At 38.4% G+C, this 25363-nt stretch overlaps 1 protein-coding gene across 1 annotated transcript in view; it reads left to right on the plus strand.

Annotated features, from left to right (window-relative positions):
* The window catches only part of DCAF12 (DDB1 and CUL4 associated factor 12-like protein), a 155566-nt gene that overhangs the window by 126430 nt on the left and 3773 nt on the right, over positions 1-25363 (plus strand). Inside the window, exon 6 of the mRNA XM_067124272.1 lies at positions 7632-7768. Within this exon, the coding sequence (XP_066980373.1) occupies positions 7632-7768 (137 nt within the window). The remainder of the gene's footprint in view (positions 1-7631; positions 7769-25363) is intronic.

Below are 25363 nucleotides of genomic sequence, written 5' to 3' on the forward strand. Positions count from 1 at the left end.
ATTGTAGATTTCAGTGTACATAATCCAGAATGGGACTATAACAATATTACACCGAATAAAAATGGAGAAAATAATAATGTCTGAATGACATTGAAGTAAATACATACTGTTCCAGAACCCATGGAACAGTTTCCTCAATAGATGTCCCCCTTTATTCAACAAATATATTTGACATACTAGATTGGAATACCTGTGGTGGCTCCTACTCAAGTGATTATTTTCCCATAATAATATCCTTATTAAATAATAAGCCAAAACCATACTCTCCACATTATAACATGCAAAAAGCAGATTGGGAAATATTTACCATGCATACCAGAAATATTCCGCCATATGATTATTTGAAATCGTAATGAGACAAATGAATTCTTTGTATCCTTCATTAAAAGGTAACAGACAAAGCTATTCCCCATTCAAAACCTCATACTAAACAACATAAAGTCCCCTGGTGGTCAGATGATCTATCTGAATTAGTACAAGAAAAAACTCTCTAACAAGAAGGTTAGATACTCTAAACAGAAGATTCAATAAAATAAATAAATCAAAACCATTTTTAGAAGAAAACATATTAAAAATGACAATTATATTGTTAGAAATTGATGCATTAAAATGTTTATGTAATAAAATATCAGCTAAATTTAGAAAGGAAGTCATAAAAGGTAAAATAATATCTTGGAGGTCATATACAGTATATATATATATATATCAGAAATAACAACCAAAACATCAATTCAAAAAGTATGGGAAAAATTCTGAAAAATGAATAGATCAAACAGAAGACCACCCAGACAAGCTATATTAGATATTGTAATAGCAAAAAAATTAGATTCTTTCAAAATTAGTAACATACTGTATTTGGGGAAAGTTTTGCCAATATAAGCAGTGACCAAAATTTGGACAAACATTTAGAAAAAATAAAGCAGAACCTGCAATACTTAACTTTGAGACAAAGGAAGATATATATTATAATAAGAAATTCAGTAGGGAAGAGTTGGAATATGCTCTCTTGAACAGTAATAAGTCTGCTCCTGAAGGTGATGATATTTGCTTTGAAATGTTTTGCCACCTAGCGCCTCTGGCAAAATCATACTTATTAAAATTTTACAATCAATTATGGCTCTGAAACTTGTTTCCAGATGAATGGGGAAATGTGATAATAATTCCTATACCCAAACCTGGAAGAGATCCTAGTAATGTGAATAATTATAGACCAATCTCTTTAACAAGTCATCTATGCAAGTTGTTGGAGAAAATGGTAAATGCATGACTTACGTGGCACATTCATGAAAATAAAATTTTGAGTCTCACCCAGTTTGGTTCACAACATAATCGATCTACATTAGATTCTCTATCTAATTTGGAACACCACATATGTAGGGGATTTGAAAGAAAGCAAATTACAGTAGCTGTCTTTTTTTGACATTCAAAAGACATACGACACTACATGGAGGTATGCAATATTAAAATCATTACGTAATACAGTAATAACACACGCAGCTATCTCCCTAAGTTTATTAAAAACTTTATAACTGATCGCACTTTTCAGGTGAGAATAGATAATTTTGCAAAATATTCCCACTTGAAAATGGAGTCCCACAAAGAAGTGTCCTCAGTGGTACTCAGTTTACATTAGCAATTAATGATAATAACATGCTACTGGTTGCAATTATAAGTAACCTGTATATGGGTGATTTTGCCATATATTATACAGCATCACGCATAAAGGATGCAGAACAAATGATTAATAAAACCATAATAAAAATAGATGAATGGACCTCATCTGTAGGCTTTAGATTTTCCATAGAAAAAACTCCAGCTGTCATGTTTTATAAAAATAAAAATTGGAAAAAAGGTGAAGAAATAGAATTGAAAATGAGAAACCATAATATACCAATTAGCCAAACTGCAAAATTTTTAGGATTGATATTTGATGCACACCTGAATTGGAAAACACATATAACTTACATAAAATCAAAATGCAACAGAGCGTTAAACCAATTGAAAAACTATCACACACAAATTAGGAAGCTGATAGACATAATCTTACTATACTGGATAAAGCAACAGTGTTATCAACCACTGGTTATGGAAGTGAAGTATATGGTTCAGCATCAGAAGGAGCACTGAAAATATTACATCCAAGTCACAATGAAGACTAAGAATATGCACAGGAGCATTTAGATCCTCACCAGTCTCCTCTTTACAAGTTGAATGTAACAAACTTCCACTGTCCCTCCATAGAGAATTCATAAGAATGAAAGTGCACTAAGAATCAAGACAAGTGATTCACCAACAAAAAATCTATTTGATCAAAGGGATATACTTTATAAACAGTCATTTACCGCCTTTCCCAATTAGAGCTAATAGATTGTTCGAGTCACTGAATATAAATATATAAGTACCTTCAACAGTGAAGTTACCACCCCATTGGACAATGAATAAAGTAAAGACTTGCGCACACTTAAAATATTTATCAAAAAGTTACTCATATACCCCAGAACACCATAGACAAAAAACCATAGATCATATAAGATGAAAAAGTCCACATTACACAACATACACAGATGGATCTAAATCACAACATGGAGTAGGATATGCAGCATATCAAGGAACAAGACTTATCAATTCTATTTACCTAATAATGTCTCAGTCTTCACAGCAAAGTTGTGTGCAATTGCAGTAGCTATTGAAATTATAAAGCAAATAGCATTCAATAATTTTGTGATTTTCAGCGACTCAAGAAGCACTATAGAAGCCATTCAAAGTTACTACCCAAAAAATAATATTGTACAGGAAATTAAATTTGAACTCCACAAATTGTATAATAATGGAAAAAATATTGAAATATGTTGGATCCCTGCCCATGTAGGGATTAAAGGAAATGAAGAGGCTGATAAAGCAGCTAAAAAAGCAGTCCACATGACAAGAACAAATGTAAAAATCCCAATTAGTGATTATATAAGAGATGTGAAAACAATCATTTGTAAGTGTCAGAATATATGGAATGAGAAACCTATAAATAATAAATTGAAACAGATAAAATCCTGTGTTGGAAAATGGAGTTCATCAAATCAGAGAGACACATGCGCACAAGTAATTCTGACGCGTCTTCAAATAAGCCATGCTCGTTTGACACAACACTTAATGAATAGCCCACATGGCCCTCTTCCTGAATGCTCAGAATGCAGTGTTGATAACAGTCAAAGATGTGTTGTGTGACTGTCCAAAATATAACTAACAGCAATTATCAACCTTTCAAAGTAAATCGATAGGGGAAGTTTTGTCAGAATCTTCTAGTTTCAATCATTCCAATTTTAACATTCATGAGGAGGTGTAATTTAATAGACAAAATATAAAAAAAATAAGTAAATAATGAAAATACAAGTCTGTAGGGCATTCAGTGAATAAAAAAAAAAAAATTTAAAAATTCTATTTAGTTATTCTGAATTTTAATTTTTATTTTATTTTTATTTTATTTTATCGTTTTAATGTTTTATTTTTTATGTATGGAAAGGAGCAAATGTATTTATTGTATACATGTGTTCCAGTGTAAAAGCATATACCTTATATAGTTTTTTCTTTTAAATTTAATTTTCATTCATTCATCATCACACAAATTACCTATTTGGTCCCAGTTCTAGGCCTATGGCCTAGACCTGGCATTTCATCCTAGTCCTTCAGGCCAGCCCTGTGAGAGCTAATAGTTAGTTCAGTGGTCTGGTTAAACTATCTTAATAATAGTAATAATAATAAAACTCAGTTGTAAAATAATGGAACAGTTGTGTACAAATCATATAAAGTAGTGCTGCTCAGCCATTAGTAGCTGTTTTTGACAGTGTCCCATCATTGGCTCCTTAACCCCTAAGTGTTTAAGGCCAACACTAAAGATGTCTCAAATCAGAACTTTACACTACCTTTGAAGTCTTCCCTCTAGGGGTCTTGCCTCAACAGCCTTTTTTGCATGTAAGTTCCATGTAGAATTTCCCAAACCACACTCGAGTGCTCCTTCACTAGTGATCTGGCTCACATTTTGAGTGGAAAAATGACACATGTAGCCATAACTGATGTTTTGAACTGCCAGTTCAAGTAGGCTGTGTGGATCCTAAGAAGGCCTGTGCAGAGTTTCAGAAGTGACTAGCAAAGTGTCAGGATGGTTCTCAGGTAAAGATACTTTGTACCTTTTGTTGTTTTTACCTCTATCAACTTCCTGATATTCTTCCCTCCACACTCTTCACACAGAGAAGTTCAGAGTTAAAGGGGTAGATTGGACAGTTGTTATGCAACGAGGCCATCGAGCCATAGGCATTTCCAGTCTCAACAAGTTTATTCATATTAGTACTCCCTTTTCAATGAGTCATTCACTGTTGTCCTGATGGCCTTTCGGAAGGGTGAAGGATGTTTTCTGTCGACGTGTAGGACATGTCCTTCCACATCTCAGTACACCTTAAGTCGAAGAAAAGTATTCTCTTGTTTGTTGGAGTTTTTAGCCAGATGGATTCATCTGCTTGGTATCAGAGTAGTTCTCTCATTTTTGGATGACTGGTTTGTTCTCACCAATTTGTTTCTGATGACTTTGAGGGTGAAAAATTATGTTTTATGTTTAACCACGGAGCTTTTGAGAACTTGCATGGGTTGGCCTGTAGACCTCAAGAACCTTTACACTGTCCTCAGATGTCTCAGAGGCAGAAGGGGGCGCCATTCTGAGAAACATTTTATGTCAGGGAGTTGGAAGCTAAGCAAGCTACACTTTGGCAGTTTGGAATGGTCTTACACAAGTAGAACAGCTAGTCAGAGACAATACAATCGCAGTCTTTTCTGACAATTCAACCTCTTGATTCTTACATAAGATGACAAGAAGACATGATCAAGAGATTTGTTCAGGCTAGCAAAAACTTCCTTCTCCTTTGGAATAGCCCAGCAACATCATTTTGTCCTAGAAAAATATTGTTTTTGAAGACCAACTCAGCAGAAAAGGGCAAGGCCTCCAGCCAGATAGTCTCCTCTTCCTCAGGTTTGCAAGGTCTCCAGTCAGATAGTCTCTTCCCCTGGTTTGCCAGAAGTTGTGGAACCTCTGGGAGACCTAACACCAATCTATTCACGACTGCCCAAAACACTACTCTCCCAGTACTGCCCTCCATGCCAGGATCCTCAGATATGGGCAGTTGATGCCTTCCTTCAGAATGGTTGAATCTAGACCTTTATGCTTTTCCTTTGTTTGCTGTTTTGAGGAAATACTCAAGTTGTGAGCTCTGCAGAACACAAAGATGATTTTGATAGCTCGTTGGTTGCCCCAAAGGGAATGGTTCCTCTAACTTCCTTTCTGGGTGGTAGATGTTCCTTGTCTTACTCCACTCAGAAAAGATCTTTTTTGACAGTCTTACAGTCTTATTAGAGAAGATTTTTGTCCAACTGGGGATTGTCATTGTCTGTTACGAGCTAAGGGCATTTTTAGAATGGCCAAGGAGCAATCCTCAAGTCTAGAAGGCCCTCCAGCGTTCGACTTGTTTTTTCAGTAACAGTGGTCAGTTTATTGATCTTGGTGCTTGTCCAAATTGATATCCAGCACCTGTTCACTAGTTAGCCTGACTTAGTTCTGCCAGTATCTCAGGTACGCAAAGCAGTTTTCTGTCTCAGTGGCCAAAGGATAACTCTTTATAATGCATTCAGTTCTGCATCATGGTGACTGGAATATTGCTCACGATTTAAAGAATGAAGAGGTTTTCTATCTTTTGTGCTAGAAATTTCAATCTTCCTGTCATGGTTTACGATGAAATGTAGGTGGAGTCCTCCAGATTTTAATGTAACCTCAGTTTGAGCCCTTTGATAAGGCATCACTTTAGAACTTTGAAGACACATTTCTTTTAGCTCTTGCTGCAGCATAGTGTGTTAGTGAGATTCAAGTCCTTTCTTGTATGTGGGCTTGTTCTAGTGGCAACCTCCCTTTTCTTTCATTACATAGAGAAAAGATACAGAAGTAAAACCCCTTCTCAGATTTGTGACAGTGCCTAATTTAACTGCTTTGGTAGGCAATGCTGAAGTGCCTGTCTTATGTCCAGTTAGAACTCTTAAGGGTTTATATTAGTGAGCTTCAAGTGCTTTCTTGTATGTGGGCTTGTTCTAGTGGCAACCACTCTCTTTTCTTTCATTGCCTAGAGAAAAGATTAGAAGTGAAAGCCCTTCCCAGATTTGAGACAGTGCTTAATTTAACTGCTTTGGTAGGCTGGAAGAAGTAGCTGTCTTATATCCAGTGTGAACTCTTAAGGGTTTACCTGGACAGACATAAACCTTTAAGAGTTGGAGCTTTATCTGTGAAGTTAGACCAAACACTCCTATATCCAAGAATGCTTAGGACAATGCACGCATAGTTGATTCCTGATCTTTTACCACTTTTGAAAATAATCTTCATGGCTTCCGTACTGTAAGCATGTCTTTATTTCCTTTAAAACCTTTTGGTAGAGAAGGTTGTCATGAAGCTTAGGGGAGATATAACTGTTGTTGACTCATATTATTTGCAAAATGTTCAAATTTAGCATGAGGTTTAAAGCCCTTAGTCCTGTTGTTGCAGCAGGGATAGTAACCTTGCTTTCTATCTTATTATTAGTTGTTAGGAAGTCCCACTGTTGAATTTTGGGAACATGAAGGTACACTTTGGTGTAAAGGAGCGCACCTTGATATATGAAGGTGGTAGTTGTCATTTATGGGCTTTGGACTCAGGCACAGGAGTCACCAGTACTCTACAAGATAGTATCTTTTTTTCCATGTAAGGATCCTGTTGTAGTTCACATGTCTGGTGACAGTACTTTCCAGTAAGAATCACACAACATGCAGGAATGTTGAGAAGCTTTTTTCCCCTTATTAAAAAGCTTTTAGTTCGCTTGGCTGAACATTGTTTCTCTGGCTGCACTGAGCCACCATCCTCATTCAATGTGGTAGTCAGCTAACATTAATAGTAGGTAAGATTCATTCTAAATAATAATAATTTTCATGATAAAATTAAATATTGGGATGCTTACCTACTGCTAAAATGGAAACCCACCCAGCCTTCCTACATCTTAGTGAGTGGTCATGAAGAATTCTGACAAGAACGTAAACATTCCAGTGCCACCTGGTGGGAAACAGGTGATTGCAGAGACAGTCCTAGTGGGTTAGCCAAGCATTAATTTGTTATAGTGTGATTGCTGATCACACCTAATGGTGTGAAGATATAAGCTAACTTTTAAAAGTAGGTAAATATCCAAATACAGTAATTAATTTTATCATGAAAATTATAATTTTTTTCCTTTCAAGAAATGTAGGTTATGAAAGTTACATGAATTCTAAAACTGGGTTAATCCTGTACATTGACATGACAGTTTTTGAAAAATAGGGGTTTAGGAGTAACAATATTATCTCTTATAATAGTAATCTTTCTTATCAAAATTGTCAATTGTAATCATAAATAAACAGTTAAACTTTAGTAAGAGCCATGTATCTTCCTGCAGTTTTGTAAATGATTTATAGTACAGTATTTTTGTGAATGAAGGAAGTGTGTGCATTGATTTAGGCCTTAGAGTAATTTACTTGTATTTTCTGAGTTTTATTATATAACTGGATGTATATCTGTAATTATTTATGATTTTTTTCCCACAAAGGTTAATGCTAGAATTACGGGTTGTGGAATAAGGTCAGTCAGCTTTCATGGAGATGTTTTAACCATAGGGACTGGAGTAGGAGCCATCATGTTTTATGACATGCGTGCCGGAAAGTACATGGAGTCAACGATGAACAGGTAAATTATTTTTAGATTTCCTAGTATTGCAGTGCTTCTCAAACCAAGTGATTTTGCAATATAAAATTAAATTTTCTGTAAACTCTCTAACAAGCATATATAAAGTAACTAAAACTTAATTACCTTAGTAATTATCAAGGCTAATTAGTGCTAGGCCAAGTCCTAATTTAAAGTGCAACATGTGGGGAAAAAAAATTTGCCATCCTCAGCTATAGCAGACTAATTGAATCTTGAATTAATTGAAACCAATGGTTTGGTTATAGTATTTGATTGTTGAACTGAATGGTTTTTGTGAAAATGTTCCCCATTTATCATTGATATCAGGGAACTTGTACCAAATTATACAGAGTTTTTCCCTTCACAGAACCACACCCACCCGCATATACCGAAAATCCTCGAATATTGAAATCCCTTCTAAAAACACTGAAACTGCCTGTTTTAATAGTTCAAACACAAACTGTATACCTTAACCCTTTAACGCCAAAGCCCTATTTTCAACGTCTCCCGTATGCGGCCTCGAGAGGTAGCGCGAAGCGGAAAAAAGTTTTTCAAAAAATCACAGCGTGCTTAGTTTTCAAGATTAAGAGTTCATTTTGGCTCCTTTTTTTCTCATTGCCTGAAGTTTAGTATGCAACCATCAAAAATAAAAAAAATATCATTATCATATATAAATATTGGAATATATGACAGCGAAAAAAAAAAAAACTCGTATATAATTGTATACAAATCGCGCTGTAAGGAAAACGGTTGAAGCTAATGAGTTAATTTTTTTAGTTGTATTGTACACTAAATTGCGATGATTTTGGTATATAACAGATTGTAAAACGATTAAAGCAACACAGAAAATATTATCACAAAATGATGCATGAATTAAGTAACGATGGACATAAAAAAGTTTTTTCAAAAATTCACCAAAAATCAAAATATTGTGCTAGAGACTTTCCAATTGTGCCAAAATGAAGGAAATTGATTGAATATTACTAGCCTGTACGTTTTTTAGCTTACAATTGCATTTCTGAACCATTTCGATCGAGTTAAAGTTGACCGAAGGTTGATTTTTTTCTATCGTTATTTCGATGTAAATATAAAAAAGCTGTGAAGAGCTAAAGGAATGATATATTTTTGTTGTATTCTACATGAAATTGCGCAAATTTTGATGTATAACACTTTATGTAATGAATAATATGAAGCGAAAAAATTACGGCAAGCTGACGCAAGAAATGCTAGGATTTTCAGCGGAGTCTGCGCGGAGAGAGCTTAAGGAAAGTTTTTTTTTTTTCAAAAATTCACCAAAAATCTACATATTGTGCTAGAGACTTTCCGTTTGTTGCAAAATGAAGGTAAATGATTGATTGTTACTCGAATGTAATAATTATGGCTTACGGATGCGTTTTTCGATCATTTCTGTCGAGTCAAAGTTGGCGAATGTTAAAATTTTGTCAGTTATCGTGATTTCGCAAAAAATATTAAAAAACTGTGAAGAGCTAAAGAAATGACATATTTTTGTTGTATTCTACATGAAATTTCTCACATTTTGATGTATAACACTTTATGTAACGAATAATATGAAATGGCGAAAAAATTACGGCAAGCTGACACAAGAAATGCTAGGATTTTCAGCGGATTACGCACATGGAGCGAAGGAAATTTTTTTTTTTCAAAAATTCACCAAAATCTAAATAATGTGCTAGAGACTTTCCGTTTGTTGCAAAATGAAGGTAAATGATTGATTGTTACTCAAATGTAATAATTATGGCTTACGGATGCGTTTTTTTTCGATCATTTCGGTCGAATCAAAGTTGACCGAATGTTAAAATTTTGTCAGTTATCGTGATTTGTGCGAAAATATTAAAAAACTGTGAAGAGCTAAAGGAATGACATATTTTTTTTTTGTATTCTACATGAAATTGCGCACATTTTGATGTATAACACTTTATGTAACGAATAATATGAAACAATGAAAAAATTACGGCAAAGCTGATGCAAGAAATGCTAGGATTTTCAGCGGAGTATGCGCACCGCAGAGCGAAGGAATTTTTTTTTTTTTTTTTCAAAATTCACCAGAAATCTAAATAATGTGCTAGAGACTTTCCGTTTGTTGCAAAATGAAGGTAAATGATTGATTTTTACTCGAATGTAATTATTATGGCTTACGGATGCGATTTTGATCATTTCGGTCGAATCAAAGTTGACTGAATGTTAAAATTTTGTCAGTTATTGTGATTTCGATGTAAATATTAAAAACTGTGAAGAGCTAAAGGAATGATATATTTTTTGTTGTATTCTACATGAAATTGCGCACATTTTGATGTATAACACTTTATGTAATGAATAATATGATGACGAAAAATTACGGCAATCTGGCGCGAAATGACAGGATTTTCGCCGGAGTTCGCGGGTGAGAGGAAAATTTTTTTAAAAATTCACCAGAATTCTAAATATTGTACTAGAGACTTTCCGCTTGTTGCAAAATGAAGGTAAATGATTGATTGTTACTCGAATGTAATAATTATGGCTACGGATGCAGCCGATCATTTCGTCGAAATAAAATTGACCGAATGTTAAAATTTTGTCGGTTATCGTGATTTCGATGTAAATATTAAAACACTGTGAAGAGCTGAAGGAATGATATATTTTTTGTTGTATTCTGCATGAAATTGCGCACATTTTGATGTATAACACTTTATGTAATGAATAATATGAAACGGCGAAAAAAATTACGGCAATCTGACGCAAGAAATGACAGGATTTTCAGCGGAGTTCGCGGCGTGGAGAGCAGAGGAAAATTTTTTTCAAAATTCACCAAAATTCTAAATATTGTGCTAGAGACTTTCCGCTTTGTTGCAAAATGAAGGTAAATGATTGATTGTTACTCGAATGTAATAATTATGGCTTACGGATGCGTTTTTCGATCATTTCGTCGAGTCAAAGTTGACCGAATGTTAAAATTCACTTTGGATGCTGGGTCCTTCGCCAGCATCCCAGTCTAAAACTCGCTTCACACGCTCACTTCCGACAGGCAGTATGCGCTTTCATGGTCCTGACGCCTTGTGACATCTCTGCAAACGTTCTGTTGCAGCACGAATACGCTAACACTTGCAAAAGTTCAACAAAACATGTCTGCGTCAAAATATCGCTCTCGCAAGGTGCTGATCTGATGCTCTCTGATGCAAGATGGGGAATTTACGCATGCGCGTCTGGGTGACGCTCAGAAACAAAACAACAGCTGGATCCGTGAACTCCCAGCATCCGCCGAGGCGCGGATTTGAAATCTTCCGCAAACTAGGCCTACAATTATTTTTCCGCGAATATTTAAAAAACATTTTCAGTCGACGCTTGCAACGCCCACTCGCATTCGACAGACAATTTTAGACGACGCGTTTAAAACGTCCAACAGGCGTTTAAGGGTTAAATAACATTGAATAATAAAAGTAATAATTTCTGAGTCCAGTCTCAGTGTCAGCGGTGAAATTCCTGAGATGAGAGAATTTCTATGGTATAACATGCTATATACCAGAGTTTTGTATGATAAATAAATTTTTACTAATAATAGTACTAATTTTTCAAATATTAAGAAGTTAAATAATGAATAATGATAAATAACTATTTACAAAATTCGTATGTGATGCATATTTAAACAAAAAATCTCTCATCTTTTGAAAACCCCTCAAAAGCAGCTGTCAGACAGCTCACACTCAACACCCGACAAGAAGGGGGAACACCAGCGCCACCTACTTCATTCCATTTTCTAGCACGTCTCTCTCATTCTTTTTTTGTGTCTCTCCCTTTTTGGATTGTTTCTCTCATCTAAATGGCAACTGTTTCCATCTCTAAGTTAAGTATCTTCTTGTGTTTTTGAAGCTAATGTATTACTGTTTTCTGTCTGTCTTTAACTGTAAGTATAATTTTAAATTGATCTCATTTTACCTGTACTGTTTACAAACTGTAAATGCACTGTTCTAAAATGTTCTGACATTCGAGGATTTCAGAACAAAGAGAAAGAGACAGAATTTAGAAGTTTCTTCCGAGGGGTTCCTTGAGAAGACTCCTCCCTTTAGATTTTGTTTGAATGAGGGGAGAGAGAAATAGTATAGTAATCTTCAAACTCTCCTATATTCTTTTCATTAACTCATTTGTTTATTTTTTATACTTGTAATGGTATTAAGTAATTTTTAAATGAAATTTAAGTAACTTTTTGTTTCAAATGGTTTAATATTGAATTTACCATCTTTGATCTCTAACGAGGTAGAATAACTCTCCTCTCTCTCTCTCTTTTGATTGTAATAATACATATGGTCAACTTGATATATAAAAGGGATTTTGACCTGGGGAAAATCTATTTGGAGAGGTTTTGGACCTGTTTCACCTGATGAAAGTCCATTCAGTACTTATTTCTAGGCCCATCTCCTGCTAGATACCAGAGAAAGCTAAAATGAAATGCTGGAGTTACTACCCCAGAGCGGCTAGCTCCATCAGATGGAGTCCCCCTTCGGAAAAGGGTGAACTACAAACGGAACCTTATCCTATAGAGATCCCTCCTCCCCTGTCCCACAGGAGGTGCTTTCCAAACCCATGCACCACCCGCTGACAGCACACAAAACACCGTTGGCCGGGTTGTGTATTCCATGAAAGCATCACCCCACCAGAATGATGTTCATTTGGGAGGGACATGACACATGATGGAGGTGGGTCATGTTTCTCCCTGTCTCCTGTCCCCTCTCCAGAAATAGATTTTTCCTTCCACAAAATCCCTTTTCTGGATCGGGTCCCGTGTCAGCTGATGAAAATTAACAGAGAAATAAACATAATTTTGAACCAAAGAGATAAAAATTTAAGGACCTCCTAGAAGACCGAAGGTCCAAAAGAAATTTTTAATCACTAGTAAATAACAATAATATACAAAAGAAACTGATGTTAGCTTAAAATTAACATGACAATGTGAAAAATATACATAAACAAAATAACTATACAATATTGAAAACCTTGTAACTTAAATGTGTCATTTAGACAAACACATGGATAACACAGCCAGGTGAGAAGTCAAGGCAAGCCTGACTGAAATGACCGTAAGGGATAACTGAGGCAGTGGAAGAGGAAATGACTAGGAATCAGAAAGGGAACCAGAGGAGGGACAACGTTCCTGCAGCGACTGCTGAGAATTTAAGAGCTTCTTTTTATTTCAAATAGTGACGTTTGAAAACCAAGGGTGACTTCCAACCGGTGTACCTGGTAAGATCTGTGAAATTCATGTAATGAAAGTAATTAATGGAGGTGGCCACAGCTCTAATATCATGAACTTTGGGACTGAGTCAGGGTTAGCCTGCTTGATAAAGTAAAGGATCTGTTGTCTAATAGCAGACATAGAGAGATTACTCCCTCCTTCCCTGATAAAAGAGAGGCCCAGATGAGATGTGAGAGGACCTGTCTAAATAAGCCCTCAAAGTATGAACTGGGCACAGGGACAGGTCTAGGGGCAGAGGGAGAATTTTCCAAGGCGACCACCTGTGCTACATGGATCTTCATTTTTGGCCAGGAAGGTAGGGTGAGAATCAGCAAACCTCCCTGATGGAAGGAAGTCGACGTGGTTGGGTTCCTAGAGAGTGCAGACAGCTCTGAAATTCTAGCACCCAGCCAGGCTAACTAAGAACAACGTTTTCCTCAACAAGGTTCATGAAAGGTAGGGGCAGGACTGATTATCGATATCTGAGGCTAACTTCAACACGTCATTTAGAAACCAGGAAACCGTATGTGGACGGATTACTGGCCTCAGACGTGCACATACTTTAGGATGGAAGAAAAGTAAGGGTCTGTGAGGTCAATTTTGAAACCATACAAGAACACTTTTTTCGCTAAAGCCGACTTGACTGTAGTAACAGTACTAGCGGCTAAACCCTTCTCAAACAGTGATCTAAAAAAAGGAGATTGCTAAATTTATGGTCATTACTGTAGCCTCAGATTCTCTTAAATAGAGTGCTAGTTTCTTAATTGCTGAGTCAAACTGGATCAGAGTGGAGACCCGGTTATCTGATTCAAGAACATGGTATTGACAGGATCAACGTTAGCATTCCTTTGAGCCGACAAAACTTCATAAAGTCCACAAAGCCAGGCATTTTGGATTTTTGAGGAAGCTGACACAGTCTGAGTTTGTACTACTTGTGTTAGTTTTCGACTGGGGATTCGGATGTGGCGAAGTTTCAGTTCTAGTAGAAGAGGAAACCAGCTGCTCTTTGGCCAGTAGGGGAGCCACTAGAGCTACTTGACCCTTTGAACGTCCTCAGTTTGTGAAGGACTTTAACAACAAGTTCACTGGAGGGAACAGATAGATCACCTTCCACCTGTTCCAATCCAATGACATTGCGTCCGTGAAAAGAGCTTGAGGGTCCAGGTTGGGAGCTATGTAATGAGGGAGCTTGTTGTTGAGCTTGGTTGATGAACAAATCTACTTCCAGACCCAGAACTAGTTGGCAGATCCAATTGAACGAGCCCTGTCTAGGGACCACTCCGGACTGAGGAGTTGTCCTGGAGAGAGAATCTGCTGACAAGCCCGGGACCCCTGCAAGATGGGTGGCAGATAGGTGCCACTTGTTCTTGCAGGCCAAGGAGAAAAGTGCAATCATTACCTGGTTGATCCTGCTCGATTTTGAACCTCCCCTGTTTATGCAGTGGACTACCGTGGCGCTGTCCAGAACCAGTCTTATGTGAATCTTCTTGGGGGGAAGAAGCTTCTTCAAGGTAAGGAAGACTCCATGGCCTCCAGAACATTTATATGGAATTGGCGGAACATGAGGGACCAAGTCCCCTGTACTTCTTGGTGTTGAGAATATCCTCCCACTCCGCTTAGGGAGGCGCCTGTGTGGATAACCAACGCCGGAGGAGGAAATTGAAGGGGGACTGACTGGGACAGGCTCTTGACAGTCGACCAAGGACGGAGTCGCTTCTTCAAAATATGGGGGATCAGAGACACCTTGTCCCTGAGACTGATATTTGCCCGACTCTGCCACACTCTGTTGATATCCTTCAGTTTCACTTTCAGCAACAGGTCTGTCACCGAAGCTTAACTGAAGGAGCCCAAGACTGTTCTTGGGTCCGCCGAGAGGCCCTTTTTGGATTTGAGAAACTGTCTGGTTGTCTGGCTATCTCCTTCCTCTTGGGAGGAGGAAGAGAGAGCTTGTGAGAATTAGATCCCACTGGATTCCTAGCCATTGAAAACAACTGCTCGAACCAGGCGGGACTTCTCCCCTGTTTACACGGCCCAAGGATTCTAGAAAGTCGACCACCACGGATGTAACTCTCCGGCATTCCTCGACGCTGGATGCCCAGATGATCCAGTCGCCGAGATACGCCGCCAGCGTAATCCCCTGAGATCGGAGTTGCTGTGACGACCGTGTCTGTCAACTTGGTAAAAATCCTTGGGGCTATGTTGAGGCCAAAGGCATCACCTTGAAGGAATATGCCTGCCTTCGAGCCTGAACCCCAGAAAGGGGGAGAACCTTCTCGCAACCGGGGGCGTGATAATAGGCGTTGGGAAAGATCTAGAGAGGTGGTTACGGCCCACGGGCAGTAGGGTCCGAACTTGGGAGACAGTAAGCATCCGAAACTTGTCGCAATGAATGTAGGAATTCAGACGGGACAAGTCCAGAATTACTCTCCGTTTGTTGGAACCTTTCTTGGGAACACTGAAGAGCCTGCCTTGGAACTTCAGAGACCTCACTTTCCTTATAGCCTGTTTCTGTAGGAGATCCTCCACAAAGTCCTCGAGATCCTTGGTAGTAGCCTGATAAAACTTGACTGGTGGAGGGGGGATTGTCGATCCAACTCCAGCCTAGGCCCTTGGAAACTATACTCTGAGCCCAGGGACAGAAGGTCCACCGAGCTCGAAAATGGTACAGCCTCCCGCCCACAGGATGTACGTCATCGGTCCTGTGTTTGTTTGTTTCCCCTCTGAGCCTCTACCTCCCCTGTTCCTGGGAGAGGAGCGGGGCTCCCCCTTCCCCATCCACACGGGGCTTATTGCTTCTGGCTGATTGTCTGAGCGAAATTTCCCCTGACTTTCATATGCAGGATTGAAAGCTGGGGAGGAGACAGGAGGGAGCAGCCAAAGACTGATGTGCCGGGTTTACCAGGACATACTGAGGCGGAGGATGGGAGGAAGAGGTCGAAGGCTGACTTTGTAAAGGAACCTGAACCAAGGACTGATCTGGAAGACGTTTGAAGTGTTTAAATTTCTTACTGGACTTTGTGGGAGAGTTGGCAAGATCAGACTGTTTCCTTTTATAGGGCAGACCCCAACGGAACGGAGGCTCTGATTGACCCTAGCTGCCTCAGATAAGACTGCATCAACTTCTTCTTGTGGGAAAAGGTTAGCTCCCCAGATCGAACTCTTAAGAAGCTTATTTGGTTCATGCCGAACTGTGGCTGCTGAAAAGATGTGCTTCCGGCAGGCCAGTCGGGCAGTCATAAAAGTCAAACAGGTCTTGTTGAAAACTCGCCAAGAGAGATTTCGTCAAGACCTGGAATAATGGATCTTCCTGTAAACCAAAGAAGTTGCTTCATAAAGCCAAAGAGTTCAAAGACCTGGCGAGCCTTTCCTTAGTATCAGCCTCTGTTTTCAAGAGCGTCTCCGGGATCTTAGGGAGCTGCTCACTGAACAGATCAGAGGCGCAGTCTGGGTCAAGCCGAGTCACCAGAAACGTATTAGGGGCTCCCTTCCAGAATCGGTGCCTCCGGGAAAGACGAGATGTAGGGTCCGTCTCACGGAGATGAGGAAGGGGTTTACCTGCGAAGCAAGCCTGGCTAGTCAGGAGGCCACTTTCGAAGTGCAAGGGAGAAGGAGAACATCACTGAGAGTGAACATAGTGAACACTCCCTTAGCTGGTGTAAGCTTAGTGTTCTCCGCTTGCCACTCCGTAAATCCTCATTAAAGACGACTGGGCTTGGTCCCTAGGATAGATGACCGTCTCCTTAGGGGACTTTATCAGACCTGTTCCAAACCTCTCCCTTCAGCCTGGCAAAACCAGTGTAAGGAGATGTCAGGTCCGGAGGATAGAACTCCAACTCTTCCACTCTCCTGGCGTGCCTAAACCCTCTATGGTAAGAGTACCTTCCACTGGAGCATAAAGGGCGAGACGCCAAGGATTCCCTAGATCAAAGGGAGGAGAGTGGAAGGGTCAGGAACAGAATGAGACCTAGAACGAGAACCTTGTTGAGATTCCACCTTCTTCGAAAGAGACTGAAAAGAAGAAGCAAGACCAGACAGCTTGCTGTCTACCCTTGGCGATCTATCTTCTCAAATCTTATCTGATTCTTTCCAGGAATTGTTCAAAGAAATGAAACGTATCCAAAGAAGGAGGAGGGGGAACTACCTGACGTGATTGAGGCCCGCTACTGGGACCCGGAAGGGGAGAGGCTGTACTCGTCCGGAACGGGGATCACGGAGTCTTGCCGCCGGAGGGGGACTCCATTCGGTCTGCCGGAGTAGGTAAGGTTTTCTTTTAATGGACTTCACCTTCGGGGCAATAGATCCAGACGTGCCCGAAAGGTATGAAGATTTAGAAAGCCTTTAAAAGAAGCAACAGAGGAAGAAGGAGAGTTAACAGTGAAGAACCTGCCTCACTTACCTGTTTTTAGAATGCTTGATGCTCCGGGATAATGCTCGAGACTCAAGGCCGAGATCGAATCCGCCGTCTTCTGGAGCGCCACCTCAAAAGCTGAACCGTCTGGAGAGGGCTGGGTCAACTCCGAATCCCGGCAATCAACGGAGCAGCAACCAAGTCGGTGACAGAAGCTGTGATCCAAGCGCCGGGAAAAAGGACATTACAAATGTCCTATTTTTCGAGAGTATGTAGGGATTGCCAGCTCCTACGTTGGCGCCCAAAAGCCGCTAACCCAGACTTTAAATGGCCTGAAGCGAAGAATCGCGAGACTGAATGCGGTCAGCCTGCCGGAAGAAAAACATTATTGCGGTTTTACCGAAGGGTGGAGGGAATCGATAAAATGTAAACATTATAGTTGGCTAAGAAGGAAAGATGCATGATTACTCCCATCGAATCATCGATAGCCTGCTCGTAAAGAGCGTAGACCCACAACATCACATCCGTCAAGGGTGCCAAACAATAAGATCCCTTTATGTGGACCGCACATCCGGAGTGAGACCGACAAAACTCTCAGGCCGCTGGCCTGATGGAGGGCTGCGGGAGCACCCTTCTTCTTGGCAGCGTACCACCTGTAAGAGTATGAGATTATGAGTACACTGTGTAAGGTGCCGAGCAACACAGTATTAAAGAAAGCCGTGAAACCAGCCGGAATGATCCGAGGTAACCGCTAAAAATCTCATACAAACAAAACAAAATAATAATAAATAAAACAAAATAAATTTACCGGAACTAGCCGGAGTAAATGCCTTAAAGTAAGTGACGGATGCAAAATGAAATGAAATGGGAAGGTTAAACTGTCCGGGAAAGCGTCATTCCCCCAACTAAAAATATTATGAAACTAGCGATAACGAAGACCGATTTACGCTGAACCGCCGAGCGGGAAGCAAGGAATGCGCCCGATAGAAGACAGTAGTTAGCTAAGGGCAGGGAACGCCAAAAGCCAACACGAAGACAGTCAGGCGGAAAGCTCTAACTGGCAACGGGAAGGGTATTTGAACCGGAGTGTCGCCAAATTAAACGATGTTTGCCGGAGAAGACGATGCCCTTGAGGAAGAACCGAAAAGAACGACCAGAGAGTGGGAATGCACAATCTGGGCATTCCGTGTCCTACCTTTTACTCGCTGACTGAGTCGTTACCCAGCAAACGCGAGAGAAGCAGGAGAGGAACCTCCATGGGGGGGTGCAGGGAGATAAAGATGGCCAAAGATGGTGGACAGGAGAGGGGAAGCCCTCCCGGCCACCAACAGTCCCAGAAGGGGAGGGTAAAATTAGGTAAAGTCAATTTTGACCGTTTCAAGGAGAGGCCAAACAATGCAGAGGAAGGGGGCATAGCTATGGGCTAGGAAAAGGATGGGTCACATAACCAAAAACTGGAACTAACCTTTTGACAGAGTAAATACCAAACTAGGAAGGCTACATGAAGCCTCTCCCTGATCCCAGCTTAACCAAGAGGCTCATTAGCCTAGTCTGGGGTTAAACAGGGAGAGGGAAGCAACATGAGGTCCTCGCTATTTCAGCTTAACGAGAGGCTTATTAGCCTAGCTGAAAGCTCAAACAGGGGAAGGGAACATAAAAGGAGAAGACCCCAGTAAAACTTAAGGAAAGCGCCGCATTGGAAAAAATTAACACAAACCTTATGAAGGGCATGTGGATGAAAAGAATGAAGCGACCACCCCCTCCCTTTTTCATGGAAAAAGGGGGGGCAATAGCCTAACGCCCAAAAAGGAAATCCAAAGCTAACACCAACCCATAAAAAAGGATAAAATAAAGTAAAAACATAACAATACAAAACAAGAGGATGACCATACCCAACATGATGTGGACGTGAAGGGAAATGGCCGCCTCGTAACAAAAGAAATATCCATGATAATCATCAAATATCAAATGCATCCGAACACTGGGTTTAAGAGAAAACAAAAACGTAAAAAGTACTAAATAAATAAAATTCCCAGAAGCTAAGAGAAGAGAAGGGCAAAAATAAGGCATGTTAATGAAGTGATAAATCTTTCCTAGGCTTTGAGAAGAAGAGGGGAAGCCCGACGCCAAACACCAGCCCTCAACTCTTAAGCAAAGGGAAACAAACGTTAATCAATCAAAATCACTAATTAGACCTCATGAAAAGGAAAATGCTCCTAAACACGAAGAGAACCGTGAGAAAGATCGAAAACAGGGCAGTAAGATCACGAACCACGCATGGAGGTCACGTGAGGCCGTGAGAGGAGATCGAGACGGGCTTATAAATCCCTTTAATTCTAAAACTAAGGGAAATAAGGAGCCTCAATCATTTCAACTAAAAAAACAAAATACTGGTACTCAACTTAGGTGACGAAGACCTTGTGAGGAAAATAATGATGCAAAAAGGCACAAGATTAAAAGCACAACGAAAAAAACGTGACCGATGGTGCTTGCTGAAATGGAGTCCATTTGTTTCTTTTTTTATGTGTGTCCGCATGGGTGGTGCATGGGTTTGTAATGGCACAGTGGGACTTTTTGACCTTGGGATCTCTATAGGATAAGGTTCCGTGTTTTGTAGTTCACCTCTTTCCATACACTCACTCCATCTGATGGAGCTCGCTCTCTGGGGTAGTAACTCCAGCATTTCATTTAGCTTTCTCTGGTATCTAGCAAACGGAATTACCTAGAAATAAGTGCTGAATGGACTTTTTCATCGGCTGACACGGGACCCGATCCAGAAAGTCTGTTGTTGAACTATGTGCTGGCCTGTCAGAAGTACTGCCGGGTCAGGTGCAGGTATGTTGACATTGAATGCTTCCACAGTTAGATACAGTGGGTATCTGGCGCATTCATTTGTGCTTTTTGATCATGGCCTAAGTGCATGGAGACAGTGTGACATATGGATGAAAGCGTTGTGATCCTTTGAACATTCTTTAAACATTGAACCAGTGTCGTCATGCTTCCAGGGAGAAGTAATTAAGTGCCTATGTGTGTGAACTCTCTAATGGTAGAGGAACAGACAAAGGCAATGGGACTTCTATTTGCGACTTGGTATGATTTGCTTGTTGTGTAGTGTTAATGGATAAGACCTGCCACTGTGAGATTCGTTATTTGCGGCCATAGAAAGTGAGTAAGATAACTCATTAACACTTGTATCTTTTCAGACATTATGGGGAAATACCCAGTTTGTGTTGCAGTGAAACTCCTCTGATCCTCCATTAGGCATTTTCCCATTTTTTTCGTCCATTGTGCATTTTTCTGTTTTGGATGTTGATTTCTTTTAACACCATTTCAGGTTTTAATATATGATATGTTTCTTTTAACAGGAATTCTGTGTTTGTCCTATGAGGGCGAATATTTTGGAAGTGGTGTTCTTTACATACTCTGTGACAGTTATCTTGGTCTAGAATAATTATGACCTGTTTACTTTATCTGATGACCAGGGTGTTAGTCACTAGTATTGGTTGGTCTAGAATCATTAATTCGATGGATTGTGTATCAGAATTTCCTCTAGTTATGATTTCCATTTATATGGGGTAAGTCACTCCATTTTATGACCGTAGCTTTTGCTGAATTACTTTTGTTAAATTTGCAAATAAAGTCTAGTTTTGTATCTCAGTGTTTAATTCCAGTAGGCCTTTGTCTGACATTAGATTCAGAGAGAGAAGGAATGTGCTGACCCAACGCCAGGCCATCCCTACCAAGGAATCCTAGTGATGTAAGGCAATATGATGCTGTTCTTAAAACATGCCGTAAGAGATTATGACCCTAATTGACCTTGTGTAGGGTCATAACAGATATTTCAAGTCTCTCTCTCTCTCTCTCTCTCTCTCTCTCTCTCTCTCTCTCTCTCTCTCTCTCTCTCTCTCTCTCTCTCTCTCTCTCTCTCTCTCTCATATTTGTAGTTAGCGCTCACACGTTTTTACAACTTATTATTTCTAAATATTGTGCTAGAGACTTTCCGTTTGTTGCAAAATGAAGGTAAATGATTGATTGTTACTCTAATTTTACCTGTACCGTATATGTAGTGTAAATGCACTAGTGTGGCAAATATATTCAGAAACATAGAGACATAATAACTAAGAGTTGTATTAGTCAAAATAAAAAACACTGTTTGTTCATGAAGAAGCATTTCAGAACAAAGAGAAAGAGATGTAGAATAAAGAAATTAAAAAGATGTTGGGAAGACTTCTAAAAAAAGATCGGTTGGAAGGGGAGAGAGACAGAAATTCTCTTCCAACTCTCTATGTTTATGCCAACCATTTATTTCTTTTTTTTTAAGGGTAATGTGTTAAGCTAACTTTTAACTGGAATTACATTAACTTTAATTTTATTTAAATCTAGCTTAATAATTTGGGAGCATGATTAGAGTCATATTTAGTGTTTAAACTTTAGAAATAAGCATTTACAGTAAACCCCCGGATTCACATTCTCACAGATTTCTCTTTGGAATGTATCTACCCATTATTTGTGGAAAATTCACCCATTCGCAGTATTTTTCACTGAGAAATATTCACTGAGTACTAAATACACTATTTTCATCTCATTTTCATAAATAAATGCACTTTTTGTGATAAAACTATTAAAACACTTGGGTAAGGCTCAAGTTACAATAATTCACCATATGATAATTCGATTTTGCAATGGGGTAAGCAATTAACCCTTAAACGCCGAGCCTCTATTTACGAAAGTGTCTGCCGAATGCCGGCGCCGTTCGGGAGTTAGCGCCGAAGCGGAAAAAAGTTTTTTTCAAAAAATCACAGCACACTTAGTTTTTAAGATTCATTTTTGGCTCCTTTTTTTGACATTGCCTGAAGTTTAGTATGCAACCATCAGAAATTAAAAAAAATATTATCATATATAAGTATTGAAATATATGACTGCGAAAAAAATTTCATCTATAATTGTATACAAATCGCGCTTTGAGCAAAACGGTTAAAGCCAATGAGTTATTTTTTTTCTTTGTAATGTACACTAAATTGCAATGATTTTGGTATATAACAAATTGTAAAACGATCAAAGCAACACAGAGAAAATATTATCACAAAATGATGCATGAATTTGTAACGCCACACATAAAAAAGTTTTTTCAAAAATTCACCATAAGAATTGAAAGACTTTGGCGTTTGTTGCATAAAATTGAATATTACTAGACTTAAGTTTTTTCAAAAATTCAATTTTTCATAAATCGAAATATTGTAAAAGCTACAAATGAGTTATTTTTTGTTGTATTCTCTTTGCGTTTGTTGCAAAAAACTGAAGGTAATTGATTGAATATTACTAGACTGTAAGTGTTTTTTCAAAAATTCACCATAAATCGAAATAGTTTTGCTACCATTTGTTGCAAAATTAAATGATTGAATATCACTGAAGGTTGAATTTTTCCCATTTATCAAAGTTGACCGAAGGTTGATTTATATGAAAATATTTCAAAACTGATAAAAGCTACAACATGAGTTATTTTTTGTTGTATTCTACGTGAAATTGCGCACATTTTCATATATAAAACTTTATGTAATGACTAATATAAAACGGTGCAAACATTACGACAAAATGACTAACGAATTTCTGAGATGTTCAGCCGAGTTACCGCGTGGATGTAAGGAAAAAGTTATTTTAAAAAATTCACCATAAATCGAAATATTGTGCTAGAGACTTCCAATTTGTTGCAAAATGAAGGTAAATGATTGAATATTACTAAAATGTAAGAGTTTTAGCTCACAATTGCATTTTTAGACCATTTCGGTCGAGTCAGAGTTGACTGAAGGTTGAAATTTTGGCACTTACCGTGATTTATATGAAAATATTTCCAAACTGATAAAAGCTACAACCATGGGTGGTTTTTTGTTGTATTTTACATGAAACTGCACACATTTTCATATATAAAACTTTATGTAATGGCTAATATAAAACGGTGCAAAAATTACAACAAAATGACAAAAGAATTTCTGAAATTTTTGGCCGAGTTACCGCGCGGACATAAGGAAAAAGTTTGTTCAAAATTCACCATAAATCGAAATATTGTGCTAGAGACTTCCAATTTGTTGCAAAATGAAGGTAAATGATTGAATATTACTAGAATGTAAGAGTTTTAGCTTACTATTGCGTTTCTCGACCATTTCGGTTGAGCCAAAGTTGACCGAAGGTTGAAATTTTTTGTAGTCGACGTACGGTACGTCTGCTCATCACCCAACAGACAATTTTAGTTGATTTACGATACGTCCAGTCGGCGTTTAAGGGTTAATACCGATACCACAAAATTATTTGTAAAATATTTTAATATTTTCCGTGGGCGCAGGCAGCAGCGTAATCAGGCAGTGAGAGAGACCAAATCACAATAGACAACTTTTCCTCCATCTCTTTACTCCATCTTCTAGTTAAAAAAGTAAAAGAGAATGATAAAAGTATTGTAAGTAAAGTTATACTCTTGCGTAAATGCGTACAGCCATAAACAACTAACCAAGAAACTGATGTTTTGATTATAACCAAATCGGATAACAACAGCCGTTTACCTGGTATTTCAGCCATCGTACGTTAATAAACAATTACTGTATGTTATGGCACAAATGACGTTAAGTATAATAGGACTGATATAATTTTACATTATCCCCTTATTTGGTATGGATAAAAGATTGGTAAGGAAATATACTGCTAAATTTAAGCTGCAAGTTGTAGCTGAAGCTGAGAAAACAATGTTCAAGCTGCTAATGACTATACTGTAAATTGTCATGCATCGGCAACATGGATGAAACTCGATCATAATTAAAATTGGAGAGAAAGTATTTTAATCAAAACTGCTGGTCATGAAAGAACACATTACTGTTATTTTTATGCCGATAAACGATAAATATGTAAAGCTTGTATTATGATGAAATCAAATGAAAATAGTGAATGGAATCTTGAATTTTTTTTACACAAAACAAATTCCCCCAAACATCCATTGTCATCTACTAACGAAAATAGATAAATTAATTTCACAACGAGACATATTTTAGCTATATTTTTACTTAAAAACACTTTGTATAACGGAAAAATAACCTTGTCCCATATAAATATGCCAACTAGAAACAAGAAAAGCGCTCTGAACTGAATAAACACGGCGAAATAAACACCGTGTAAACATTTCCAAACCAAAACATTGATCGTTATGACCACAATTTATAATACAAAAGCTGTGTAAGAATATATACAATATTATTGGATAAAGTGAATTAAGGCATAACATTTTAAAAGATCCATGGAAAAGATGCATATTCGCTATGTTGATGTTTGTATAACATGATATGTGAATATAGAGGAGAGTATAATGTAGGCTACGCTGCTCTGTATGTAAACAATATACCATAGTGTAGGCTAAGCTAATTCTTGTTTGTTATTCAATTTCTCTTTGTATTGAATTATCATAAGTCACTTTGCATGAACCTCCATAATCAGCTGATATTAGTAATTATACCGTGTATGTAAAGAGTACAGGCAGTCCCCGGTTATCGGCAGCCTCAGTTACTGGCGATCCGGTTTTGCTATTATTGCCGATTTTTGTTAAACTCTGTATGCAACCACATCATTAAAATCGCATGAAGAACAAGTAACTAAAAAGTTGCAGCATTGCTACTGTATATGACATTAGTGTTTTGCAACCCAGAAAATTATAACTGTAAGTCTGTTATAAAACATGTGCAGTGCAAAAGATAGATTCCTTGTACTGTACATGAAGTAAAAGAAACAGATGATGCTCAGTTATCAAAAATGCTTTGACTCTCAGGGTGTTATCATAGCGTGAATAAGTTATCAAAGAGAAGATGTGCAGTTGAGGAAAATATCTAAATTTGTTATGAACAATTGTAAATTAAAAATCAATGTTTGAAAATTGATATTTACAAAAATATTTTACAGTGCTAGAAACTGTTGGCAGTATAGTGTAGATAGAAAATTTTTTGCATAAATTAGAATAATTAGAGAGGGTAGCTAGTGCTGTTTATATTTAGTC

Source organism: Macrobrachium rosenbergii, chromosome 22, assembly GCF_040412425.1.
Source record: "Macrobrachium rosenbergii isolate ZJJX-2024 chromosome 22, ASM4041242v1, whole genome shotgun sequence".
Classification (NCBI taxonomy): domain Eukaryota; kingdom Metazoa; phylum Arthropoda; class Malacostraca; order Decapoda; family Palaemonidae; genus Macrobrachium; species Macrobrachium rosenbergii.